Below are 28,000 nucleotides of genomic sequence, written 5' to 3' on the forward strand. Positions count from 1 at the left end.
TGATTGAAAAACAAGTTTATTACAACATTAAAAAGGTAGTTATTTAACAAGACTCATTGTACACCTATGGCATTTTGCACCATAACAGGATATTTTACAAGCTGAACCATACATAGAAAACAAGAGTGTGCCATTGTTTGGAAGCTATGTATTATAAACCAGTTACACTGCTATAGGCTACAAGCAGTTAGAAAGTGTTTAATACTGCAAACAATCGAATATTGCAGACAATTTGTGGTTCTTGAATGCTTAGTTACTTGACTAGAACAAGAGGAAATGAGATGGTAAAGAGCACCAGAAGATTCATTTTAGGGTTTTTTGTACTCAATTCTTTCTACTTTCACATCATCTCCAATTAGTTGATACACATAGGTAACTACTGTGGAAGCTTGGATATCCATCAGCACAAATGAAGGAATGATGTTGCTGGAAAGAAAAACTGATTGTTAATATCAGGTAATTATAAAACTCCAACATTAGGTATTTCTCAAAGCTAGATTCCTTAATATGAGTTGCTCCAAGGAATTTGGATTTGAATTTGAATTTTATAAGCATGATCTAACAAGTTGGAAAACAAGACTAGGTATTTCAACAAACTCATCTTAAGCAAATGGATTTAGAAGGTATTGTAGGAAAATCCTTGACACCAACAGCACAATGTATTTGCTAGATAACGAAATAACCCTAAAAATTAACTTATGCACAGCAGCTGTTTCCTCTGATAGTTAACATCACTGCTGGGGATTATCTGTTCAACCTGACAAAGATTAGGAAGGCTTTAGTTATTACTTTCTAGTCTGTGTGCACAGGAAATAGGCAGTGACAATGAATACACACAAATGCTGAGCAGCTGTTTTCAGCCTTTTCTTTTCTAGACCCAAACCTTTGGTAAGTGATATAGAAATGCAATACTGACATTTCAAAAAATAAATTAATGTTAGTGTGTACAAGGCTTGAAGATAAACATGTATCTTGGTAACTGGTGTATTAGAGAACTGTTATTACTGTAAAATTAGTGCTGATGAGCAATGATGGGTGTGATATAAAAACCTAGATAAATTGACAACTGTCCAACTTATTTTAACTCACTTCTCCAAGGCACTATAAGCTCCTGTGGCTGACCCGGGGTTGATGTAGAACTTGTTTTCATGCTCAAACGCCTCAAATTTGTGTGTATGCCCTGAAATTAAAATGTCCACATCAAACTGCCTTTGTAGCAGTGCCAGGCTGGCCATATCTCCCCACGGTATAACTTGATGGCCATGGATCAGCCCAATTTTGAATTGCCCAACGGTTACAACTTTCTGTTCTGGATAATTCAGGTTCTAAAAATTAAAAACAAATATACAACATACAGATTACATATACTGAAACAGACTCCATCTTCAGAAGGAATTAAGTTATTTGCTATGTATTCATATCACACAAAAATCTGCTGCTCCTGAGAATGATCTAAAGATCTTCTTCAACTTAAGTTTTTCTTCACTGAAGAATGTAGAAACTTCTAGCAGGAATACCACACCCAGCCAGAAATCAACTGCATCAAAGCCAAATATGTTGACTCAAAGGTGGCACCAAGACTGAAAAGCTTACAGAAATACTGAAATAATAAATTTATTATTTACAGTTTAAAAATAAATTTAGAATTACAAAACTGCATTTGACCAAGGAACTTCAACATTTTGGCAACAGCAGCTATTTGATGGCAAATAGGTTCAGCTATTTTATTACAATGTTTAATCAAATATAATTAAATAAACCAAACTACAGACTCTCCCCGGGTTACGCAAGACCCGACTTACGCAAATTCACACTTACGGAAAGAGTTCCATAAGCCAGAAATAAGATTTTCGAGTTGCGGAAATTTTTGCGTAACAGACAGGTACACGTTTCCGACTTACACAAAATTCGAGTTACTTAAGGCTTTCCAGAACGGAACAATTGCGTAAGTCATGGGGCATCTGTACATGAATTCAAGAGTCAGCTTTGTCCTTGTTGGGCATGGGGTAAGAACTAGGCTTAAGTCATTTCACTGGTTATGACTACACAGTACTGCTTATTTGCTTTTTACCCTGTTCTTTATTAAGTAACTGTAACTGTCTCAATTTTGTCCTTTTCCTTAAATGGTGTAAAGGGAGTTATAAACAAACTCACGTGTCAGACTGTTTTTTTAAAAGTCTTTGTAGAGAGGTCATTACCTCATCAAAGTCTCCTCTTACAATGTGAACATCCCCAGCAAGAGTCTTGAGGTAGTCATAGCTCTCCTTGGTGCAGAGGTTTCCGGTGCAGAGGATGTGCTGGATCTTTCCTGGGACCAGCAGTTTTTTGAATTTAGCTGGGAGGTTGTTGCATCGATGTGGGATGTGAAGATCTCCTAATACTAACACCAGCTTACAAGGTGTCAAGGACAGGAAAAAGTTAAGTATTACAGAACCTAACTGGGGCCAATAAAAATCAAGAAGAAATTTGCAAGGTTGGTTATCTTCAGTTTCACAATTCTGCATTTCTGATGTAAAATTATTGAAAAAAAGAACTGAAACCGAGCTTATGACTGGGCCGTGGGTCTCAAAGTGAGTGATGTCTCACTAAGGTAGAGTGGTACAGACTGATGCCTTGTCTACACTGCAAGGGTTTTGCCAATATAGGTATGGCAGCAAAACCCTCTAGCAATAGATGCACTTAATATGAAAGTCCTTTTACTTGTATAATTTATGCTGGTTTGGGGAAATGGCATAATCTATACCAGTACAAGCACAGTTATACTGGTGTAACTGCATCTACAGTACATATTGGCTATGTTAGTAAAAAAGACACATTCCTGTCAGACATAGCTCTATTGGTAAAATTTAAGTTTAGACCAGACCTAAGTTATGGCTACTTTTCTTTCATTATTTCAAGTTTCCCTTTACTTCAATATTTAATCTTCATTTTGTTTTCCTAAAATGAGTCTGCAGTGTGCATCAGTGTTTAAACTGAATGCAAAGTTTGTCAAAAGCCAAGATAATAAAACATCTGAGCTTCCACTGGACAGTATCAAGTACAGCTTTGTCAAAAAGCGGATTTTAATAGAGCATTGCAAGCTGAAGATAAACCAGACCAGAATAGAACTATGAATACATAAAACTTAAAGGAAATGCTCTATGAAGTACGATAAGTGCTGACAGAATACAAGTGATGCAATCAGCCAACAAGTAATATCTGTTAGTCTATATCTCTACTCTAGGATGTCACCATTATTTAGTAAATCACCTGTACCATCATCACACCTTTAATCTGAATCTTTGATTACAAATGTAGCCTACAATGTAATGTCTCAGACTTTTTAAACTTGTTATCTAGGAAATAAAATTAATGCAGACAAAGCATCAATAAGCCAAGCTTAATTTGATTATGCAACAACTGTGTGAAAAGGGTTGTAAAGAAAAAATTGTTACAGGCCACATGAGGATTGGATAAAAAGCAAGCATTCCTATTATTCTGATAAATAAGTCAACGTAATACTTGTTTTCTTCCATGTGTAGTGTTGTTGATTTATGGTAACACCCAAAATGTGATAACATTGGGCTAGTCTACACTGGCAATGCTAAAGTGCTGCGCCATTGTAGTGCTTTAACGTGGCTTGCGTAGTCGCGGCAGAGCACTGGGAGAAAGCTCTCCCAGCGCTCTAAAAACACCACCTCCATGAGGGGCGTAGCTACCAGCACTGGTGCACTGTCTACACTGGTGTTTTACAGTACTGAAACTTGCTGGGTGGGTGTTTTTTCACACCCCCAAGCGAGAAAGTTGCAGCACTGTAAATTCCCAGTGTAGACAAGCCCATTGTAAACAAACATATGGGCTGCTCTCCAGACAAATAGAAAAGTTCGATATTACTACTTGTAGCTACACTATAAACTAACTGTAACCTTGTCTACATTATAAAATTTTGTACTTTGCATTTTATTTCAGCAACCATGCAGCAGTACTCAACAATGTAAACAGAAGTGCAGATAGGGCTCAGGCATTTTTACCAGTGTTGTGAAAGCCGGCTCAGTGTAAGTATCCAAACTATGCAAGCGAGGGGAATATTATAACTCAAAGAATTGGTAACGTAATACAGAATCTTTAACCTGTGAGCCACCAGTTCAAGTCCAGGTCAGTAGTGATATAAAGCAATTACTTCTTCTGGTAGTCTCAGAAATAAAAAGGCCTTCCACTAGTTCCCCGTGGACAGACGTCCTATTACTCCTAAAGATGATCCCTCCAGCTCAAAAAGGAAGCACGTGGGCAAGACAGTGAAGTTTGCTCGGCTAGTGCCAGTGTTGTACCTGTTCAGTGGACAGGACTTCATTAAACTTAAAAAAAGTGAGCTAACATGCTTGAGCTGCCATATCATTAGAAATTTTTTAAAGTTACATTTTAACATTATACCCCCTACATATTGATAGCATAACCATGTTACCTGAAACAGTTTTAAAACAATTTCCTAATATGGCTGATTTTGTAGCATAACTGATTTTGATGGCAACAAAACAATACGTGGGGTCTTTAATCAAGTCTTACAAGATTTACATGTAACGCTAGTTAGTTACATATGTAACACCCGGCCCAAATTATGCTCTCAGTTAGAGACACTCAACCTCACTGAATCCAATGTGTGCTGATGAATTGAGAGAGGCCATTTTAGCCCCTCATTCAGATTCAAGTTTCCACCTATCAAAATAGCTTGCTAGACTACAACAAGCAGCATCTTCTGTTGTACTAAGGGTATCACACTTATCTCTGATGGACAACAATCATGACAAAAAGCACATAAGAATTTGGTTTTCAACAGAAATTTAGTTGCAGTCTTGACTACAGATTGGCTAGAATTATTCCATAATTCATAGCTATTTTAACATCTAGTAACATTGACAAATCACCTACCACCCGTGTTAGCAAGAGCCAAGAGGAGTAAACTTACTCTGTGCCCAGCCTTATTGGAATGAAGAAGTTGATTGCAGACAGGGGGAATGAAAAAACAGGGTGAAACATGAACAATGTTAAAAGAAAGCAACAGAAAAGGAAAAAAATAGACATATGAATAAACAAACAATGATTTTTTTAATGTTATGAAAGGAAGTGTTAAAAAATCAGCTTTACTGAAACTGTCTGAAACAATATTGGAAGACTTTTTCAAGCTGCCACGTCACAAAATAGTCATACCATCTGCTGTAACTTTCCAGTGAACCAGTTATTCTTTTGAATATTTTTCCTTCTACCCCCATCTCTTTGAATTTCACATTAGACTGACTTCGTAAACAGTGACTGTGCAGAATTTTTTTCCCCCAAAACAAGAATCTCCATCGATGCCAATTTCATGGATTTCTATTCTTCCAAGATAGTGGTCACATATACTCCCGAAAAAGGTTATTCATGTGAATGAATACTATTAAAGCAAACAATGCTGAAGATTACATGGTTAACAGGAAACAGCATTCCAAAGAAATATAGACGAACCTTGCTAAGTTGCCTCAATGCCTGGGGGCCCCAATATGAATGTCTGAACTGGGCATTAAGATGCACGTGAGCAGGAGATAAAAAGCCAAGGATTGTTTTCTAGACAGCTGCTTAGTTTTAGTTATTCTGTTACTTTGCAGTAAGCGGGTTAGTCTATATGTTGGGTCAGGTTACGCCTCAGGAACAGCAAGGCCCCGGCACGGCGCTGTCCCTGCAATTAAAGCTTTGGGACACGCAGTCCGCTTGCGGTGAGCGTCGCGGGGCGGGAGGAGGAGCACGGTTCTGTTGTACCGCCGTGGCTAATGTAGCTCCGATCCCAGGGGAGCAGGAAGGCCTCAGGCCCAGGAGCGCGATGGGAATCGGGGGGACGGGGCGAGGGCCCTGGGGCAACAACGCGCCGCGGGTGGGAAGGGCAGCAGGGCCCTCTCCAGCGTAGGGTGCGGGTCGGGAACTCCCTCTGACCGCCCACGGTCCCCGGGGTGCTCACCATCCTGCTCCAGTCCACTCGTCACCTTCTTCCGCTCCGCTCCGCAAAGGGCCAGGGAGCAACGGGCCGCCGCGGCTTCCGGAAGCCAAGGACGGTTACGGCCTACGGCAGCTAGAAGGGATCATTCCAAGTCGGTACACACGAGGGCGCGCTCCTTGGCCGTCAGGCCTCGCGCTTCCCGCCTCGCTGTCAGACCGAGAAGGATGAGAACCATCCGGGTGCTTGAGGAGCGGATGGCCCCGCCCCTCAAGCAACTGGCTGGTTTCCCGCCCTTTGGGGACCTGTTGTGTGAGGGGAGAGGTTGGGCTGGGGAGGCCTGACTGAGGTGCTGTCGCCCAGCCCCCGAACCATGAAGTGTGTGATTGGGGGCAGCCGCCTCAGAGGTAGGGAGATGTGTGGCACTGCTCAGGGGAGCACATCATTGGGACCATGAAATAGGGAGCAGGCTGAGACCTGCTGCTAGGGACACGGTGACGGACCTCCAGAGCGGATGTACAGGGGCAGGGAGTGGAGAGCCAAGGCTATCCAGATCCCTTGGAACAATATGAGGTGTGACAGCATGTGGAAGCCAATGGCGCCATATTGCTGCAAGGCCTCCCCCCCCCACACAGCCTTGTGAGTGCATTTTGCCTGAGATCGGTTGCACGAGGTCTCTCATCAACCCAACAGGTCTCCCCAGAGAACACCTGGTGGGAATGGTAATGGGAGCTCTGTTAAAACCCTATTGTCCCTACCTGTGAGCAGAGCTCAGTGGCCCCTCACATGCATGCAGAACACGCAGACCCTTGTGCAACTTGATGAAAAGTACGGCTACTTACTGAGTTGTTTCCAAAGGCCTCTGGAATTTGGGTTTTAAGACCTGTCTATTTCTGTCATACAAAATATACTTGAAACAGATGTTGCCATGTAATTTAAGACACAGTGTGACTTGTTGGACCTTAAAATGTTATTAGAAAGAGGACGACTTTTTGGTATGTAAAATGTCTGCTTTTAAATAAAGACTCTGTTGGTCATTTGAGCAACTAGGGCTCTACATATCCCCAACAGAATCTTTCTTTGCATTAATTTCAGTGGTGTTTCAAAGGAAGTGCCGCAGCTGCCAGTACCAAGGATTCTGGGATGCGTAGATCGAAGGAGAGGGAGAGTCAGAAAATCTGGCCTTTAATTCTGACTGCTATTGCTTTGCTGTGTGATCCTGAGCAAGGCATGTAACTTGCTATGCCTCGGTTACCCATCTATAAAATGGGCATACTGGTTTTTACGCTCTTGTAAAATCCATCTATGAAAGAAAAGTGTGATACAAGTTCAAACTACTACTAGTAGTAATTCTTTGGATACAAGACTATCCTTACTTATTTAAATTTTATTTTAAAGAAAGCCAGTCTTAGGGAAACATTATTCTGGTGATCATCTTTGACGTGATGTTATTTTAAGATTATTATGGTGGATTTCCCAGTCATTAATGTAAATTATCAAGGTACTCCTATATTGTTTCAAAAACTATTTTATTTCAGCCATGCAACCTTAAAGTTTCTTTCAATATATACAGCAATAATCTTTAAATAAGTTGGCTGTTTTAATGCCTAAAAGCTAGTAGTCCTAATAGCAAATTTCAGTATAAGACCTAGACCAAAACCATTGCTCTTGTGCTTCCTGATGGCTTTGTAACTGTATTTTAAGAACTAACTCTGTTAATTGAGTAATGCACCACTGCTGACCTGGTGCACAAAATAAAAACAAATATAGCTTGGTAATTTCAAGTTCCTGTTAAGTATGGGAGGTAAGGACTCAATAGGTCAGATACTGGAGTCCCACTCAGTGGAAATGTTGCCTTTAATAGCTGTCTTTACTTGGTGGTGTGCTTTCTGATTTTTGTTTAATGGCTTCAAGGCTCCATGGCCAGATTTTTCAGCTGTGACCACTGGTTTTATGTGTCTCAGTTTTTAAGAGCCCAATCTAATGTACCTTGGGGCTGGTTTGTAAAAGTGCTGAGCAACTGGGTTTGTGGGTGCTTAGCACTTCTGAAAATCAGACCCAAGTTATCTCAGGTTGGGCTCCTGAAACTGAGGTACCCAGCATTGGTGGCAACTTTTGAAAAGTTCAAACTATGGTGCTTTCTGCTGCCGTTGTGAGCAATACAGAAGAGATTTGCTGTAAAACAGTAATTTTTGCCTTTATGCTCCTCATTACATCATAACTTTCTTTTAAAATATATGTAGGAAAGTTAGAATTTTTCTCTTCTTTAATTAATCTGGAGACAGTGTTATATCACCTTTTTTTTTTTATTTAACCAAATACAGAACGCAAATACCACATTTCTTTTGTCTTCTCTTACAGTGTTTGGAAGAGCACTACATGCCATAGCACGAATTAGTGATGAGTTTTGGTTTGACCCAAATGAAAAAGGTGTAAGTGCATTTTGGGTTTTTTAAAATAATTTAAATGGCTTTTTATGGGGAAATACAGTCTCAACATTAATTTAGGTAGCTTTTTGAAAAATTTTCTATACATGCCTTACAGCATAATTCAATTTCTCTTCCTTACTGTCTCACATTTTTGGCATAGCCACATTCAATTTTTTGGGTATCGTCTTAACTAGGTGAACGATACCATGGAAACTCTGTTCCTGCTTTTTATAGTTTTCCTGCTTTTTCATAGTTGCCAAACTAGAATTTGTCTATAGGAGAGTGAATTTGTGGGGGGGGGTGGAGGGTGAGAAAACCTGGATTTGTGCTGGAAATCACTTTAGATAAGCTATTACCAGCAGGACAGTGGGGTGGGAATAGGTATTGTTTCATATTCTCTGTGTATATATAAAGCCTGCTGCAGTTTCCACGATATGCATCTGAGGAAGTGAGCTGTAGCTCACGAAAGCTTATGCTCTAATAAATTGGTTAGTCTCTAAGGTGCCACAAGTCCTCCTTTTCTTTCTATGACAGTAGGATTAGTGCCACAGATTTTTAATGACGACAAGTGGTCAGGGTCTCAGATTTACATCTAATTTAAAATTACCTCTTAAGACCATATTCCAACATTTGTTCATTTCTGACTCAAAGGGAAGAATCCCACCTACAGAATCGCCAACACCACTTCCTGCAGAATTTGGCATTTCTGTGGTGGTGTCATCCAGATGCGTACTGACCAGGTCCAAGCCTACTTAACTTTTGCAAAGATCATAGCTTAAGTTGGGGTGATTGCAGACCATCAGATAAAAAATTGAGATATATTTTTAATTTGTAAAGTAAACCAACCTTCTCATATAAGCATTAATAGACCCATGATAATAATACCCCACTTAGATGAGGGAAAGGAACTATTAGATTTTGCTACCACAGGCTCTGATCCAGCAATGCCCTTAAGCACAAGCTTAATTTTAAGCATATAAATAGTCCCACTGGGGTAAAGTAGGACTATTCATACGCATTCATTTTGCTGAATTGGGGCCCTAGATTTTATCAACCAGTTCTGACTAGCAGGAGGAGTAAAACTGATTTGTTTAAACATGATGATGATGTATGTATATGAATCCAACAAACCATCTGCTATATTTATTATTCGATTTATACATACATTATATAATATGTTTTGTTCTTATATATGATATTGGAGAATAGAATTAAATAAAAATATACATTTCAACCATTTTTGTTTATAGTTTCAAGGTAATAAAATATTATTTTTTAATTATATTTTTAGCTTGCTCTAAGATCAGTGAACTCTTCTAGGTCAGCATATGCATGTGTCTTCTTTTCATCTATGTTTTTTCAACATTACTGCTGGACAGCTGAGCCTGAACTGTGTCGGAAAAAAAGACAGTTACCCCTTATGTGTAAATTAGTAATGAAGGTAAATCTTAATGAACTGGTAAAGATGACTTTTTAAACAGCGAGGCAATTCAACTTTCCAATGGAATTGTGAGTGTTGTAGGGGACAGGATGATATATTACTCTATTTGAGTAGAATTCACCCTTTGTGGAACTGGGGACCATTTGTGGCCTTTAAAACTCTAACTTGTAGCCCTATAGACAACTGAGGTAGGAACAAAATTTGCATTTATTTATGATTAGACGTGTTCCCTGAGCTATGCCCTGCAGTTTCATCTAAATTGAAGTGTTTGAAACAGCTTCATCACTACAGAGAGGCAGTAGGGGGCACCATGTTTTTAATTGCCTCTGATCATTTACCCTGCTGTCCCAAGAGCAGGTCTGGTGTGAGCCAGGTACACTCTGAGCAGTTACTGTCCCATCCCTGTTTCAGCTGTTCATTAGCTGCCCTGTTGGCCACCTGTTGCATTGTAGGGGTGGGAGAAGAGGGTCACTCTGGTTGCTTCATTCCCTGCTTACTTGCCTGTCTGTGGAAGCTCTAAAGATATCAGAATAGGCGCTTCAGAGGGTCTGCCTGAGACTAAGAGAGCAGCAGGTAGTAAAAGGTGGCTCACTTCTACCACACAGCCACCTAGGTCAGCGCAGGAGAGGGGGAAAAAAGCAAAGCTTGGAAACCAACAACTAGACAGGACTCCTTGATTCTCTACGCCAGCCCAGGTTACTGCAGTCTTTAGTCATGGACCAGGGGGGTTATCCAGAGTGAAACACACACTCCAGCCATTATCCCTATCCTCCCCTGACATTCCTCCCCTGCACCATGGGCTGTGGGAAGGAGGGGGTAGGAGGTGGCTATGTTGGCTTTACAGCTATTGCGGAGTCCTCCAGAAACCGTATTTCTTCTCTTTTTACACTGCCTGAGCTTTCCAAAGGAAGCAGAACAGGGCAGAGAATCTGCCACAAAATATTGATTGTGGGGTTTTGACCTTTTGAAATAATATATTTGGCCCTCAGGTTAGAAAAATTGATGATGCTGATGTACACTAAATACTGTTCTTGGAAATAAAAATACAAACATATTTGTATGTACAGAACTAAATCATGGATCCATCTTTCTCCTGTGCTTTTGCTAGTTTAACTTTGTTTTAATTGTGTGGTTGTGTTGATTTGCCTGACTCTTGCTGTCATTGCTTTTCTTTTTATGTTTCCCTTTGTGATTCACGTGCTATTATTTAGCATTCTTTGTGTTGCTCTTAAGGTGCACACTATTAATGCACTTTTTCTTACAGTCAGTCCTCCCTGTATTTAGATGTCTAAACACACTAGAAAGGAATGTAGAGAAGTGCAACATTTATACAAATGTTAATGAGTGCCATATAACTTTTAAGCTCTTCTGCAAACATGGTAGGTTAAATGTGATATGACTTTATAGAAACATTAAGTACTTTAAACTTGTAAATATTTTGTCAGCTTTGTATTTTTGATTGTTAAACTTATTTTCTGTCATTGGCAGAATGTTATGCGTAACATTTTCCATTATAAAAGATTCTTGCAACCATTTCCTATCTTTTGGGTGCTTGACTTTGCAAACTGAAAAGCTTTGCAACCTAATAAAATCTAAAGTGGTTTTGTATAATATAATACAATTTATAAAGTAAAGTATGGTACGCCAACACCCATTTTTTCATGTTCTCTGTGTGTGTATATATATATATATATATGCATGCAGTGGAAAAGTACAGTACAGAAAATATATATATACACACACACTTCCTACTGTATTTTCCACTGCATGCATCTGATGAAGTGGGTTTTAGCCTACGAAAGCTTATGCCCAAATAAGTTTGTTGGTCTCTAAGGTGCCACAAGTACTCTTCGTTCTTTTTGCTTATAAGGCACTAGTGTATTCAGTTCTCATCTGCTGCTACAGACTGATTTTCTCTTTGGGCTGCAATTACTCATATGATAGATGATTATTTTTTGGTAATTTTCTCAAAAAATGTAATATTACTTTTATAAAATGTTGATGCTCATTAGTTATTTAGGGGAACTTGTCATAACAGTTGTGTTCTACAAAATAGGTGTTTGGTAGATGGAATAGCAGTTTCACATCATAATCATTAATGATGTTTGCTTTCATGCACCTGGGTCCTGTACAGTAAACATGGTGACTATAACAAGATTTATTTTATGCCTCAAATTCTTTGAACAATCCATGGTGGGTTATGCTATACCGTGTTCATCATCCAAATAAATGCATGTGGCATGGGGAATAGAACTCACAGACTTCAATTTCCAAAACAAAGGAGCTGCTCCACTAACTGCCAGTATAAGAAACTGATACATTTGAAGAGGTCTTGGGATAGTACAAGGAGATGTACCTAGGAGTAATTGGATGAAGTTAAGAAAGGGAAAATGTAGGAAAAATATCAAGGAAAAACTTGGATACTGAAATCTGGTATAATAGTGGAATAGTTTCCTCAGGGAAGTAGTGAATGCTCTAATGCATGCACATTTAAAAACTAGGTGGGACAAAATACTGAAAATGCATTATAGGGGAAAAAGCCTGTTTTGGTAGTTAGATGGACTAGATGATCTAATCAGTCTTTTCCATCTCCAAGTTATATGGTTCTGTGAATTTATAAAAGGTCTGACATATTCTGTCCAGTACAAGACAGTGATGCACAATCACTTTCTGCTGGAAAATGAACCCTTAAAGCACCATTATAATTATTTCTGCCAGTATACTTAGCAGAACTATGGTACATAATGCATTTTCTAATATTTGAAACATACTATTTCATATTAATAAGTGGAAATAATGTATTACGGCTCAAGGCAATGAGTTTGATTTAGTGCTAGCTTAATGTGCTACACTGAAATAACAGATTTCTTGCCATTTGTTGTTCGGGTTATATTTAATTTTGAAAGTTTGCATTTTAGAGGTGTATTTGGAAAAATGTAACAGTATATAATTTTCCTTTTTTAAAATTCGTTTTAAATGTTATTTGTATTTGTATAAACTTGCTATATATGTACAGAGAACCTTATAGCAAAAGGTTATTCATCTGATAACCTTGTGTTTTTATTAATAAAAATTATTAATTTGAATAGTGGAGTAAAGTGAACCTGACACATACATTGATAGTGAAAACGAGCCTGTGACATCTCTCAATATCCACTGCAGATCACTAAACACTATCATAAAACCTAAGCCTCAGAGTATTTGTATACTTGTATGCAGTAGGTTTCAGAGTAGCAGCCGTGTTTGTCTGTATTCGCAAAAAGGTGCCACAAGTACTCCTTTTCTTTTTGTATGCAATAGTAGATGGTAATTAAGATAGCTATTCAGTAAATGTTTATAGAAGTTTATTATTTTCATTATTATACCAGCCAACCATTCCGCCTTTCTTTTACACCCCAAACACCAAAATGTACTTTCTGGGAGCTAACGTGCCTGACCCTTTGCTCTTGTGGATCACCTGAGATTCAGAGAGAACTCTTGAGACCCACAAGTTTTGGAAGTGGAACCTTCATCTTTTTTCATGATGAAAGAATTCCTAGGAAACTGAGTTAAAATTCATGGACTTTCCTATACTTAGGCAAGCTATTCCCACACAGGGCAGAATGGGACCTTTGTTGGGTTTTTTTACTGAGATTAATGAAAGTGTTAATTTAACATTTGTTAAGTTTAAGATAACATGCAAACATATGTTAATTTTTATACCTATGCTGTATCTTTAGGTATTGTAAAAACTCATAACCTGACTTTTCATGAAAGTGAACCCTTACAAGCTGTTTTTTCAAGGCATATGTGTCCTAATGTACTGAAGATTCAATCAAGGTAATGAATTCAATATATTATTTGTTTTAGAAATAATATAGGAGGAAGTAGTTCACTCAGGGTCCAATTAAGAGAATCAGGCATGAACATATTTTGGGCACCTAAATGTCACATAGTAATAACCAATGTTTGATTAGTTTCATACTACTATACTAAATAATACTACATCTTGGGGACCTTAGGTCATGGCTGCATCAGCCCTACCATTAATCCAGCTTTGAGTAAAGTCTATAATGTATAACTAGAAGCTTTCAGAAGCTCCTACAGAATATCATAAATACTGAAGTTGTGCTTGAGTTGTTTAAACAAAGGAATCTAAAGGTAAAATTACAAACTTTATAATAGCTACTTAAAGTGCAGTTCTACTCTGAAAAGTGGCTTTCTGTAACAAGCATTATGGGATTCAACATTTATTGTCTCTCCATGACTTCTAGATTAAATTTGCTCAGTTTAACAAAGAAAATTATGATTGTCTGACTATCGTTGCTGCGAACTCCACCTGGAGTCTGAAATTGAGCTGGGTTATTTTGGCTCCTGCATTATTGCTATTATAAAGATTCTAAAACTGAACTTAGTTAACAATTTTTTTGGTGATGATGAATGTGTTAGATATGAATCACGTTATTCTTCCCTAGTGGCAGCACTAACAAAGGTAAAAGATAGCAAAAAATTATTTTTATACAAAAAATATGCTTTGACTGTGTATATTCAACATTGCTGTTGAGTAAGAAGGTTTAATTTTTACACAGTCAGCTTCTCTCACCTTAACCATCCTTTAGCATTATTGATAATTGTATATTATATTTTATATATTCACAATAAATACATTAAATATTGGCATAGGGGAGAGATTACTGGAACTTCTGTGAAACAGGTGTTCTTTTACCTCTAGAAAAAAGAAAAATACTGTAGTATCCTTTGTTGTGTACTTTTGGTGAAGGGGACTGAGGTATATGTCAGGAGTGAGGAGTATGACTGTGATATTCTGAGTATTACTCCTGGCAATTAAAATCCTGATTATGGCAGCTACACTACTCCCCCAGTTCAGGAGAAGGTAATGAGATATTTAATCATGGTGCTACAGTGACACTAAATGATAGCAAAGCATTTACATTTCATATTTTGAAACAGGAAAAATAACTAAAAAGTTACCAAAACAGCAGAGTAGACTGATTTTCTCTCACAAATCCTTGTTTGCAAAGACCTTATTATTGAAAATTACTATTAAGAATATAAGCAGTGGAATTTTATAGCAAAAATGTATTCATATAATGGTTACCAATTCAAAATGAAATATCAACCTTTCTATAATACCTATTAGAGAGATGAGGTGGGTGAGGTAATATCAACAACGCTGCATACTGTAATATACATTGGTTACTGCACAGAAGTAATTATACTATGCACTTGAAAATACCAGGGATTTTGATGTGCAGTTTACTTATCTCAGTCAATTCTTCGAAGTAAAGAAATAGTTCTTATCTGTATGTTTTTTTTAAAAGCCACTCTTTTGAAGTTTGAAATCTTTTGATTAAATATTGCTTTGGGGAGAAATCATCATTAGTTTGCAAGTATTTGGACATTCCGTAAAAACAACACTAGTATCACAGTCATATATACGCCAAACCTTTCTACACTATTCACTGAAACATTGCTCTCTTTTTAGGATTTTTTTTTTAAACATGCTCCCTGCTTTCAGCAGTCTCATTGTTAATTCGCAAAAGATACAGTTTGAAAACTGTGCTTAGCAACAACAGCTCAGTTATTGCAGGTGCTAATGCTATAATTAAAGGATTATTTAATATCTAATAGTCTTTGTCCAAATGCAAATTTGTACATCAGGCAGGCATATTTTTGAGTGTACAAAAGGGAGCTAAGATACACGAAAGGTATACCAGTGACTTGGTCAGAATTGAGAGCTGCAGTCAGGGAGAATATGTCTTGAGAAGATACCGCAAAGACTTAGAGCATGATCCAAAGTGCACTGAAGACAATAGAAGTCCTTCCATTGACTTCACTGGGCTTTGAATTAGGCCTTTGTTGTGGTATGAAGATAGAAAAGTTTTTAATTTCCATTGGCTTTCTGTGCATAGTTGGTTTTAGCACAAGTCAGAAAAAAAATTCAATGATCATATTAGCATAAATAGAAAAAAAGCTAAATATTTTTACCAATGGGACAGTCAAGTTTGGAACAAGCATTGTAAGGGTGCTAAAAGTACAGTTCTTAAATGTGCCCTGCCAGCTGAACTTATATAGAAAGATTTTAGCTCATCTCCTGAAAAGAAAATTCTAGAGCAGTGAACAAGAGCAATCTGTTCCTGTAGCCATTAAAAGTGTATATAGGTTTAAAAAGTATTTACCTATACAAAAGAGTATTAGCCTGACAAAGTTATATCTCAGTTGGTCTTATATTGACAAACTTGCTGTTTTTCAGAAATCATGCCAGTGACATTCTGGAATGCATTAGCTGCTTCTTATTGTGTTTAAATACAGGACTTGAAGATTGACAAACTGAGTTCTGTAGCAAGCTCTGGCTTGATCCAATATCCATCAAAGTCAATTAGAGTCTTTCCACTGACTGCAGTGTGCACTGAATAGGATCCTGTATCTCTTTGTTCCTCAATTTCCTCATCTGTAAAATGGGGGTAATAATATTTACCCAACACACAGCATTCTTAAAAGTATTAATTACTATTTGTAAAGAGCTTTCAGATCTTCAGCTTGAAAATGTTGTAGGAAAACAAAATATTATCATCATTTAATTTGGTAACAAGACAACAGCTGCATGGGCCAGCTGGAAGATCCTCCTTAATATCATTTGTGATAAAAGCACATCACTACCATTTTGAATGCTTCACATAAACAGCTACAGTTCTTCCCATATTTTTAAATATTTAAGTTAATAATATTTCAAAAACAGTGTAGGGGATTTAGGTCCATACCTTCCATTAATTTTAATAATGTGTCTAAATTCCCTATTTTCCCTTTCTCAGTTTCATTGTTCAAATACTATAGAAATAGAAGTCTGTAAAACCACAAAATAGACTTTACATGATATTGTTTTTATAACTGAAATAAGTGTTTTTGAAGACTTGGTGCAAAGCTCACAGTAGGAAGTAACTGGGTACACATCATGTGAAGGCCAAATATTTATAATGTTACCTATAGCATGACTCTGAATACCAGTATGTGCAGAGTAGATTTTTAAAAAATTAAACATTAATTCAATAGAGTTGACAAATTGGGAAACATCCATGACATTTTTCATGAACCTATTTTTAAAAATTGAAGCAGTTCATAATGTAAAGTAGATGTTTTTGCCAAGCTGGAAAAACTGTCACACTTGACTTTTTTTTAAAAAAAGAAACAGTAAAAAGGATGTAAAGCATGAGGCCATATTTTTTTAAAATATCAAGAAGTGGATACTGTCATGATAGGCTACACAATAAGGAATACTTTTAAGGGTCTTAATAATTCTGTGCCTTGCATAAAATATCTTCTATCATGGGTCTTTTTTTTACTTATGATTTGGGAGGAATCATTCTCAATTTAAAAAAAGGGGAAATGGGAGTGGTCTTGGATTTTTGCCCGCTTCGTTTTTATATTGCAGTAGGTGGTTCTGTGCTCCATTGTTATACAGACTGTACAGATATTCAGTAAAAAGAAGGTCATTGCCCCCAAAGTACTTACATTCTGTTGTTCTACTTAATGAGATTATTCCTAACACACAACACGTCAACTCAGGAAGCAGTGTTGAGGGGTTTTGGAGAGAGCTGTGTCCCGGCCTTCCTTTTCTGGAGAGAGAGTTGCTACAACTACAACACAGAGCTTTTGGAGGCTGGAGGAGATATGTCAGGATTCCTTGGGAAAAGAATGATCAGTGTATTTCTTTTTGCAATCAGTATATGGAGAAACAGCCATCAATTGAACCTGTTTGTCTGTAGTAAACAAAATTTAATGCAAGAATTTTGCTTTTCCATCACCTACAAATTTATGAACAAAGTAAGAATAATAAAAATATTGCTGCTGGATTCCACTGAAATTTGTGATGCATAATGATGATGGCAAATGTATCTAAAATGGTTATTTGGCTCTTGATATATTAATACTAAAAGGAAAACAGAATCACATTAAGATTGTCATAATTATCATGATAATTAGATATTAACTGTTTAACAGTACTGGTTAGATAAAAATATAATTATTGTACATTATTGAAGTATAATATATAAAATCATCATCATATACTAAAAGAAAAGAAAATACAATTAAATCACGTTTAAAAGGGGGGATAATACACAACAACCTATATTTTCTCTTGAAATGTTTCCAATTCTTATGGCAAAGTGACACTAATTTGTGTTACTAACGTGAATAGATAGTAATTTGTTGTCCAAACTAATCTTAACATGCTATACAAAATTTCTTAGGCTGCTGACTGATATAATGATTCATTTTCCAACCTGTCAAGAGGAAGTAACTGTAGCTGTTACACCAATGAAAGTTTGTTTCAAGAGTTATACTGAGGAAGAAATTGGTAAGAATTAGTTCACAATATTTTTGAAGGATAACGGTGCTTTAAAACAGTTGAAAAAAATAATAACTTTGCACCATGGTGGGAAAAGGTATCACATGGCTGGAAGTTAAACTGATAATTTAGATATCTTAAATGAAGTTAAAGGTGCGCAGAGGGTTTCAGGTCAGAGAAGATGCCAGGATAGAAAATCAAAAATAGGACTGTAACCCTTAAAAGTTTTTGAGGAAACCTGTTCTGGTGCATCAGTTAGACTTTTTTTGGTATCAATAGTAGATGCCGCCAGAGCAGTACATCAAGCTAAAATTACACAATTTGCTGTGGGCTTGAACTGAGATCATTATTCTACAATAGCTGTAAAGAAACAGCAACAAACTGGGAGAGGAGGAGAATTTTGTATTTAAAAAGGAGATAAATATTTAAACATAAATAACATCATTGTAATGGCCATCATCGGCAATGAGCATATTTCTAAAAGTTAATGTATGACAGCAGTATTACATTTTAGCTGGTCTAGTAGTGTTATGTTGTGCACTAATGTGTGAGAATATAAGATGGAGAGAGTGTTTTCCTGACATCTGATTTGGAAGTATTTTGAAAATATAAATTTGTTTCTAAAGCATAGTGTTCTCGTGCACGGCCCCAGAAAGCGATGCTACTAATACAGTTTTACAATGGTGTAATCAATTCATACACTTTTTGAGGGAGACACCTATAAATGTACTTTGTAACCCGTGCCTCCTGTGAAACATTTGCCACTGCATTTGGAGAGTAAGACCCCACACTTTTGCATCCTTCCTGAAATGGTCCAGTTTGATGGTGGTGCAGTTAAGGAAAAAGATGCTTTTGCAAGCAGTGGGGGGTGTATGGATTGGTGTGAGGGAAGCCTATAGAAAGGGAGGGCAGAGAGGCTCAAATAGTAGAAATGGAGCAGATTGTGAAAAAGAGAAGTGAAAATAGATTACATCTTCAAGAAGGAGACATTATTAGAAACAAGCATATATTTAAAGAGGGTGAATAATTTGAGAAAAAGCTGCATAAAGATTCATCAAGAAACAGAACTAAAAGAGGAGAGTAAGAAGAGAAAGAAGGGAGGGACAAAGGAGACGTACTTTTTTTTTTTTGGTATTATAAAACATTTGCTTAATAGAACATATTAAGCCACATTCTATATATAAAACTGTGCAACCAAAGCAATATTTATACCTTTGAATATATGATTTAGTGGTGGTTTGGATGTCTATAGAAAAAATAAACCCTGAAAAATGGCCTGGTGTTGGAAATGGAGGAGGAAGGGATGACACTGCCTCCCTAGACCTGCCTTCATTTGCTTATTATAGATCCTACATTTTGTGAGTTGGCAATTATATTACAAAATTGTGGTTCTTCTACCTTATAGAACACTACAGGGTTATTGTTGCATGCACAACTGTGCATGGATGGAGGTTGAGACACGAAAATTCCAACAGGAAGAGTAAAAGACTTGAGACTGGTTTCCACAGGAGTTCACTATTCATACTGCTTTAATATATTCTGCACCTCTCTGAGACTCACACACACATAATAAAAATGTCTTTATATTTTCTTTCTGCGCCCCTCCAAAGATGAGCACCCATGAATGGAGAACATCTTTCATTCTTCTTACAGTAACTAAGAGAATTGCAATGTTCATTATAAGTGAAAAATTTAATACTTACAAATGAACTGCATAATATTTTCCCTTGTTTATATCAATTGTACAATATCAGTGAAAGACTATTTTGTTAAAAAATCAGGAAACCGAATCTAAAGAAAAATCTAACTTTTTTTGCCTTCTTTTATACTTCAGATAGCTGTCAACTGTGATTAAGTCTGTTTAAAAAAATCACACAGCAATTGCCTCCATATGAATGTTTACATTTTAAAATAAACTCTTAAATAAAAACTGCTGAATACAGGGCATATAATGAACACCTTATCAACGTTGAAGTCAGTGGGACTTTGTACAAGGGACTTCAAGGTGAAACCCTAGGATGAAAAAAATGTAGGGTGCATTAAAAATAATTGGAAATTAACATTAGAAGTTGTTCTAAGTAATATTTTTAAATGCTTTATTTAATTTAATAGTCATCTTAAGCTAACTTAAATAATCAAAAATATTTGCCCTTAACTTCTAGGTCACAGGGTAAATTCTAGAATTTAAATAGTTTAAAAAAAATGGTTAGACAAACCATTACATTAACCAAAGCATTTCAAGAGTATTTTACCTAAAACAACTTTGACGTCTGATTTACAGTCTCTTAAATGGGACTTAATTTTCTGAATTCCAGTCTTCCTCATGACATTGTCAAGTTAGTAACTTCCTGTTTGATTGTTAATTCTTTTTAGTTGTTTGATAAGCTTAAAATTAGTTTAAGAAGTGATTTACTGTTCTTTGTGATTAGATGGAATTATTGGAATCTTTTTTCTAATACACTGTTTTCCACTGTAATTGTGCTAGTAGGGGTTACTCTTGGAAGATAACAGGTGTAAATATTTCAGCTGATATTTCATAATTATCAGTATCAGAGTCACTATATATTTACATTAAATACTCGTATACATGTTTGTAAGTTATTTGTTAGACTTTTACAATTGCTGGTCAGGGCCTGTGAGTGCAATCATGGCCCCACTGACTTACTGGGCTAGAATTTCACCTTCTGTTTTTAATCCTTGCCTTTCTTGTAATTTTTGAACAGATTTTTCAAAGACAATGCACACTAAAATACATCTTAATCCAGATGAATTTGACTACTTTCAAATTGGAGTAGACTCTGAAGTAACGTTTTGCCTTAAAGAACTGAGGGTAAAGATACAAATAAAATGTTCTTGATAGTAGGATATTTGTGTAGAATATATAATGTTTAACCATGACACTGCAGGACTCTCACTGAGGCAGCTGTTATACAGTGCCTCACATGCACAGTGGTATTACTACCTGGATGAGGGGTAGCCATAAAAGCAGGCTTCCTTTTAGCACTGGAGGTTTACCTTCAGAGAGTATGGTGGGGAACAGGGAAGTGAGGATATTTTTTTTTGTAAAAGCTTGAGGTTTGAGTAAAGATTTATCATACATGTATTGAAGATGTTATAATCTATAGCTATAATAATGCATCTCATACTAGATGTGGAAAATATTATCTCTGGGGAAATCTCAGGGCACAGAAGGCAAGAATGTATACATGTAACAGTAGATTGGTATCCCTAATCCATTAAGATTAATCCATGGGATAAATGTAAAGGAAAATGCAGTGCTTAATATTTGTGTTTTAAGATACTTCAATAATCCTTTCTTTTCCATTTGTAGGGTCTACTAGCATTTGCAGAGGCTACTAGCGCTACTGTCTCAATTCATTTTGATGTGTCTGGAAAGTACATTTTTGGGAACCTAACTGTACAGTAATATTTTAGTAACAGCGCTGCATTCAATTTTCATTTGCAGTCTAAATTATGAGTAATATTTAGCCATTACAGTAGAACCTCAGATTTATGAACACCTTGGGAATGGAGGTTGTTCGTAACTCTGAAATGTTCATAACTCTAAACAAAATATTGTTCTTTCAAAAGTTTACAACTGAACATTGACTTAATACAGCTTTGAAACTTTACTATGCAGAAGAAAAATGCTGCTTTTAACCATATTAATTTAAATGAAACAAGCACCTAAAACAGTTTCCTTACCTTGTCAAATCTTTTTTTTAAACTTTCCCTTTATTTTTTTAGTAGTTTATTTGTTTATCCCAGTACTGCACTGTATTTGCTTTTTTTTTGTCTCTGCTGTTGCCTGTTTGCGTACTTCCAGTTCCAAATGAGGTGTGTAGTTGACTGGTCAGCTCGTAATTTTGGTGTTCATAACTTTGAGGTTCTACTGTATATCAATAAAGTGGTTCCCCCTAAAATAACCAATAGCATTCACTTATTGTTAAGAGCTGTATTTGTAATTAACCACAGTAATACAAAAGTTGAATAGTTTATCAGATTTAAGGAGCTTACTTTCATATGATAGACCTTATACAAAACATAATTTGTCTGATTTTTCTGGATTGCTGAGCACCCACACATCCCACTGAATTCAAGGGAAACTTCAGGTGCTCAGTACACCTCTGAATATCAGGTCATCAGTTTCCTTTTCTGAGAACAGTTAAGGAAACAAATTTTTTATTTAAATCTGAACTTTGAGAAGTTGTCCGCAAGTGTGGAAGCACCTTTGGTAATAAATTATTTTAAGCACAAAATTCCATAGTACTTACTCACTGCAGTATATAAAGCTGTAATGCGAAACAAAGAAGTTTCAAATGTTTCTTAAATAAGTAGTGAATAGAAATACTCTTTCTACTAGTGGTTCCCAAACTTGTTCCACTGCTTGTGCAGGGAAAGCCCCTGGCAGGCTGGGCCGGTTTGTTTACCTGCCGCATCCGCAGGTTTGACCGATCACGGCTCCCAGTGGCTGCTGTTCGCTGCTCCAGGCCAATGGGAGTTGCTGGAAGCAGCGCGGGCCAAGGGACGTATTGGCTGCCACTTCCAGCAGCTCCCATTGGCCTAGAGCAGCGAACCATGGCCACTGGGAGCCGCGATTGGCCGAACCTGTGGACCCGGCAGGTAAACAAACTGGCCCGGCCCGCCAGGGGCTTTCCCTGCACAAGCGGCGGAACAAGTTTGGGAACCACTGATCTATACCAAGCATCTTTGTGTGTGTATATCTATCTGTATGTATATATCCGTAGAAGTATATGAACTAGCCTCCTTCCTCCCCCCCCCCCAAAAAAAACCCATATATATATATATATATATATATATATATATATATATATATATTTACACATACAATTCAGTCTCTGATTTTACATTTTTAGACCAATTGCTTTCAGTATTGAGGACATGATGGTAGAAGCCAGCTTTGTTTTGGCTACATTAGCTGACATTGAAAATAGGGAATCTTCTCAGCAATCTCTATGCCTTTCACAAAGACAGAAAAGGTAATGCAGTATTTAGGATTGTTTTGGTATTCTGCTCCTAAAGGTTGAACATCCATTGTCCTTTTTTGCAATTTCCAATTATGTTAGAATTGAGGTGGGAGGGAAGAGATGTACTGGTTCTGCTACAGCATTCGTCACTATGGTAACTCATATTAGGGCATTTGCACAAGTGAGATGTCTTATTGGATTAAAAGGATGATCAGGTTCAGATTAAAGAGCCTGACCAGAAGATGAAGAGCTGGTATGACAGCTTGAGACCCAAGACAGTGCACCAATAATGAGGGGAGGGCGCTCTTTCTTACTTGCTGCCTCTCCTATCCAGAGTACATAGCTATCTTTCCAATACTATGGTGGCACTTTGTCACCATAATTTCTGACAGCCAATATGTGTTTAAAATACTGTTTCGCTGCCTGTGTCATCTTTCTCATTGCCTTTTCAGATCTCTCCCTATTTCTAGTTTGTGGGGAATGGCTTTCTGTAGATTTATATTACCTTCTCAAACCCATGCTTCAGTTTCATGAAGTGGACTGGTGCAATACCCTCTCCTTAGGATTACAAGAGGAGCCAGCATCAGGAACTTGCAGCAGAACAAACAGCAGCATTCTTACTATTGTCAGTTTTGCCTGGGATCCATGAAGCTCAGCTGAGGGGAAAGGTCACACTAGATGAAAGCCTAGTTCTAGAGTCATCATGCTTTTCATTAGCCATTTGTAATATCTATTTATTTATATGGTTTTATTCTTTATCTAGTAAGACATCCAAAGTCAGGTTCAAATGTGTCTGTTAATCCCTCAGGCCTACCTTGATGAAGGCCCATGCACATAATGCTGAAAATGTCTCAAACAATTCTGCAGATAATGATGATAATGCAGAAACAATAGCTTCAAAAAAGCCTTGTTGGACTGGAAGAACACATAGCAACACGGAGTCACCTGTAGAGTGCAGTAAACCTCTGTCAAAAGGAGATATTATTCCCATAATCTCAAAAAAAGACGTGAACCTAGAAGTATTGGACATGAGTGCAGCAGGTGACATTAAAATTGTGGAGGAAGTAGAACCCTCATATTCTAATCAGTACAAGGTAAGAATGCCAAATCAAATCTACATTGTAAGCTAAAGAAAAATGAGTTTGGATCAGACAGCAAAATAATACTTTTAACTAGTACTTAAACTAGTATTATTTAGAGGTGGGCAAACTACGGCCCGTGGGCCCCGTCCTTCCCGGTTGTTGAGCTCCCGGCCAGGGAGGCTCGCCTCCCCTTGCTATGCTGCCAGTGCTCTGGGCGGTGGGTTCTGCAAGCTCCTGCCGGGCAACATGGCTGCGAGAGCCGCCAGCCTGCTCCGGGGCTCTAGACTGTGCAGCGACATGGCTGGCTCCGGCTGAGCAGTGCAGCTGCCAGTCCTGGTGCTCTGAGAGGCATGGTAAGGGGGCAGGGGGGTTGGATAAGGGGCAGGGGGTCCTGGCTGGCAGTCAAGGGACAGGAAGTAGAGGGTGGTTGGGTAGGTGTGGGAGTCCCAGGAGGCCTGTCAGGGGGTGGGGGTGTGGCTAAGGGTCAGGACAGTTAGGGGACAAGGAGCAGGAGGATTGGATGGGGGTGGGGTCCTGGGAGGGTGGGGGGTCCCAGCAGGGGTTAGTCAGGGGAAAAGGCGCAAGGAGGGGTTGGATGGGTGGGGGGTTCTGAGGGGGCAGATACGGGGCAGGAGCCAGGCCTTTTGGGGAGGCACAGCCTTACCTACCTGGCCCTCCATCCAGTTTTAGAACCCCGATGTGGCCCTCAGGCCAAAAAGTTTGCCCACCCCTGGTTTAGTTACTACATGTAGCCCCATTTACCACACCACAGTGTTCAGTTCTATATAAATTGCTGTTTCAGTCAAGTTCAGTGCAACAATAGGATTTTCAATATTTGTAGAATCTACAGTTAAACAGTTCCCCTATAGACAGGTCCCCATGTACTTTGCAGTACAATGGACCCAAATTCTGTGGCAATGTTAATTCAGTCTACTGCCCCACAGTGCCCTCTATTCTCCTTCCCTTTACAGCTGCCTGTAGTTCATATTTGAAAAAGTTCATCCACCACAGAATTACTTTTACAGGGATTTTTTAGGACTGAGGATTTTTTGCTATGCTGTACTTCCCAAGTTCCCATTATGTGGTCTAGGAGTCCATTTCAGCATCTTATTTCCTGTCCATTGTGTGTCAGGGAGTTGTGGGGAGGGGAAAAACAGGGACAGCTTGTAACTACTTCAGTGACGTATCTGCCTGATTCCTCACACCTTCGCTGTTGTGCTGTTCTCCAGATCGCCCTACTTAGCTGCTTATATTCTCTGGCTGCCCCTATGCCCTAGTTGCAAACTGAACTCCAGCTCTGGCTACTAGACAACCACCCCACCCCCAACTGCCTTTGCAATCCTATAGACAGCAAGCACTATAAGCCAATTAACTCCTCTTATGAGGAAAACTAGAGAGCAAGAGGCAGCTTAAGGCAGTCCTGGTAATGCAAGAAGATAGAACAAGATGACAGGCTTTAGGTTTCAGCAAAATGGCAAATTTTGTAGGAAATCACTGACCTCCATATCATCGAAAAATTGTAGATTTCCTAGCTATGGAGTTGTGGGGTTCAACAGAGCCCTGCTTATGACGAATGGGATATTTCAGGTTTTACTTAGAGTACGGCTGATTTCACTGCCTCAGTTTATGCTTGATTCACTTTTTGAGGTTCTTCCATCATAAAGGACTAGAATTTTTTCTTCCTGTAACAGGTAAATTCCTATGTAATCCACCAGGCCTTACCTGTAGATTCCTTGAGAAATAGTGAGCTTTATATGATGCCTATTGCTTTATGGATTTGAGAATACGCTTTAGTTAAGGTGACAGTAAAGTGAAAGCTACGCTGGAAACTAGCACAAATAAAATCTGACTGGCTAGAACATAAATCCCTTAAAAAACATCATTTCATACCAAAACAACTTCTAAAAAGAGCTTGATCTGTAAAGGAATATAAAGCTAGTTTAAAAATGCAATTGTTAATCTCTGTTATCTTAAACATATAATCAGTGTCTTTTCAAATTTTTCTCTTGTAATACTTATTGCTGAACAGCCACTGAACAGCCAGTCCCCATTTTACAGCGAGAGGAAGCAGAGGGAAGGTGACTTGTTCAGAGCCTCTGTATAGTTGAGTTGCTACTAGAAACCAGCATTTCCAGATCTATGCTTGATCCTGAGCCATAATCCTTCCCTCTTTAGCTTTTCTCCAACCACCTGTGGGTGCTTGTTGGTTTCCATGGACCAACATGGTCACAGTTCAGTGCTTTTGAGCAATCTTACTGTTGTCTGACTATTTAATCAAGTTGAATAGGTATGTATTCTGAGTCATGAATATGAGAAAATATAAAATTAAAAGTCCATGTTTCCTCTTGGATTTATTATTTTTCTCCCTTCCTACTCAGACCAGGATTTGAACCCAATTCTTCCTCCACCACCCCTTAGAGGAAGACACCTATATGCTTTCTATTACCCCCACCTCATGCTCTGACCTGTTTCTCCCCCCCCCCATTTCGCACAGAGAACCCTCACAGGAACATACACATGCCAGCAAACACCTGCCCACAGAGCCTTTTCAGTGTCTATTTTAAGGCAGTGGAAGGCTCCAGAGTTATCACTACCAATTAAAGTAGTGTCTGTGAAGATGCAGCAGTAAAATCAAGGACAGCAGCAGAGGTCTTTCACAAAAATGACAGATGTGCTTACTTACATCAGCTTCTCTCCTCCTCTTGGGGGAGGAGTGGCTTGTCAATTATTTTTTCTGCTATCTGACCCATTCCTTTCTACCCTTCTGAAAAGGTTTAGCAATAGTTAAACCTGTTTCCAGAGGGTTGTGAAGACCACGTCTGCCAATGGCTTCTTCATTTCCATCTGCCATACATGTCTCTCTCGAGAGCTGTATATTCAAAAACTGTGTCCTATGCATACCATAGCTGCAGACCAGCATAATCTCTGCTTTTACATTTATGTAGTAGTATTTTAAATATTTAGGATTTAAATATTCACATCTTTCCCCTGTTAAATTCAAACCTTTGAGGCAGCTTTATGTATAAGTTCAACAGTTTTCCCATATCTAGACTTTCAAATTTGCTTTGAAATACTGAATTAGTGGTTGCAATTAAATCAGTTGGCAAATTGCTATACACTGGTACACCTCTAATGACAGCTGGAAATATTTGTAGATGCTAAATGTGTTTGTCTACATGGGTTACTAAGGTGTTTTTTGTTGTTTTTAAATAATGTGCTTGCCTAAAGGACTTAAATCAGCAGTAAAAAAAAATCCCAGGAATATTTTATATGTACAAAAACTCACTTTATTAAATATTGCATTTTCCAGTTTCATTCACTTTTCTTTGGAGCAGTTTCATTTAAGGAGCAAGATGTCATCAGCCACACACTCCATAGTTTGGCCACAGCTAGTGATGTCGAAGACGATGTTGACAATGAGCAGCTCTCCCAAGTTGTATAGTGCCTGTACAACCTTTCACAGACGTTTAAATTGTCTTTATGCATGTAAAATACACTTTAATACCTAGTGAATAGCTACAGGCGATTTTACAGAGGAACTTGTTGCAACACTTCCATTATGCAAATTTCCTAGGGCTTTCTACTATTTTCAGATTAAATAGTAAATAGAAACTGCTGTTATTTGTATTTTATATTTTAGCCTGTTACTAGCGTTAAACTCAAAATCACTAACACCTAAGGCGGCTAGAGTTTCGAGCTCTCAAGTGAACAGTCAGAGCTCATTTGGTTGTACAGGTTCCCTCTTCTGCAATAAAAAGGAACTGGTTAAGAC

At 38.0% G+C, this 28,000-nt stretch overlaps 2 protein-coding genes across 5 annotated transcripts; one reads left to right on the forward strand and one right to left on the reverse strand.

The window, feature by feature from the left end:
* On the reverse strand, positions 1 to 6,184 carry VPS29 (VPS29 retromer complex component). 4 transcript variants are annotated; one of them, XM_073313056.2, is made up of 5 exons: positions 5,966 to 6,184; positions 4,943 to 4,954; positions 2,199 to 2,390; positions 1,090 to 1,325; positions 1 to 426 (listed from the first exon to the last, which is right to left on the reverse strand). In XM_073313056.2, exons 1-5 carry the CDS (start codon positions 5,966 to 5,968, stop codon positions 309 to 311), a joined length of 561 nt encoding a protein of 186 aa, XP_073169157.1. In that variant the 5' UTR covers positions 5,969 to 6,184; the 3' UTR covers positions 1 to 308. The 4 variants fall into 4 exon arrangements, with proteins under 4 accessions (XP_073169157.1, XP_073169158.1, XP_073169156.1 ...); XM_073313057.2 differs by lacking the exon at positions 4,943 to 4,954 and having other exon boundaries at positions 5,966 to 6,183; XM_073313055.1 differs by lacking the exons at positions 4,943 to 4,954; positions 5,966 to 6,184 and having other exon boundaries at positions 2,199 to 4,150.
* RAD9B (RAD9 checkpoint clamp component B) lies at positions 5,150 to 27,999 on the forward strand. Its single transcript, XM_078848987.1, has 11 exons — positions 5,150 to 6,348; positions 8,303 to 8,373; positions 9,662 to 9,811; positions 11,076 to 11,190; positions 13,531 to 13,630; positions 18,061 to 18,167; positions 20,882 to 20,988; positions 21,490 to 21,554; positions 23,036 to 23,158; positions 23,955 to 24,240; positions 27,539 to 27,999. The coding sequence occupies exons 1-11, from the start codon at positions 6,315 to 6,317 to the stop codon at positions 27,668 to 27,670; spliced, it is 1,290 nt and encodes a 429-aa protein (XP_078705113.1). The 5' UTR covers positions 5,150 to 6,314; the 3' UTR covers positions 27,671 to 27,999.
* Position 28,000: the final 1 nt, after the last annotated feature.

The sequence above is a fragment of the Lepidochelys kempii genome, chromosome 15 (genome assembly GCF_965140285.1).
Source record: "Lepidochelys kempii isolate rLepKem1 chromosome 15, rLepKem1.hap1, whole genome shotgun sequence".
Taxonomy (NCBI): domain Eukaryota; kingdom Metazoa; phylum Chordata; order Testudines; family Cheloniidae; genus Lepidochelys; species Lepidochelys kempii.

Excerpts from the sequence above, each read along its gene's own strand:
- VPS29 (XM_073313055.1), bottom strand. The coding sequence starts at position 2,504 with ATGCAGAATTGTGAAACTGAAGATAACCAACCTTGCAAATTTCTTCTT. Across the intron at positions 1,326-2,198 it reads TAAGAGGAGACTTTGATGAG|AACCTGAATTATCCAGAACA; the intron begins GTAATGACCTCT and ends TTTAATTTTTAG. Across the intron at positions 427-1,089 it reads GCTTATAGTGCCTTGGAGAA|CAACATCATTCCTTCATTTG; the intron begins GTGAGTTAAAAT and ends TTTTCTTTCCAG.
- RAD9B (XM_078848987.1), top strand. The coding sequence starts at position 6,315 with ATGAAGTGTGTGATTGGGGGCAGCCGCCTCAGAG. Across the intron at positions 11,191-13,530 it reads TAAGCTCTTCTGCAAACATG|GTATTGTAAAAACTCATAAC; the intron begins GTAGGTTAAATG and ends CTGTATCTTTAG. Across the intron at positions 13,631-18,060 it reads GTACTGAAGATTCAATCAAG|GCTGCTGACTGATATAATGA; the intron begins GTAATGAATTCA and ends AAAATTTCTTAG.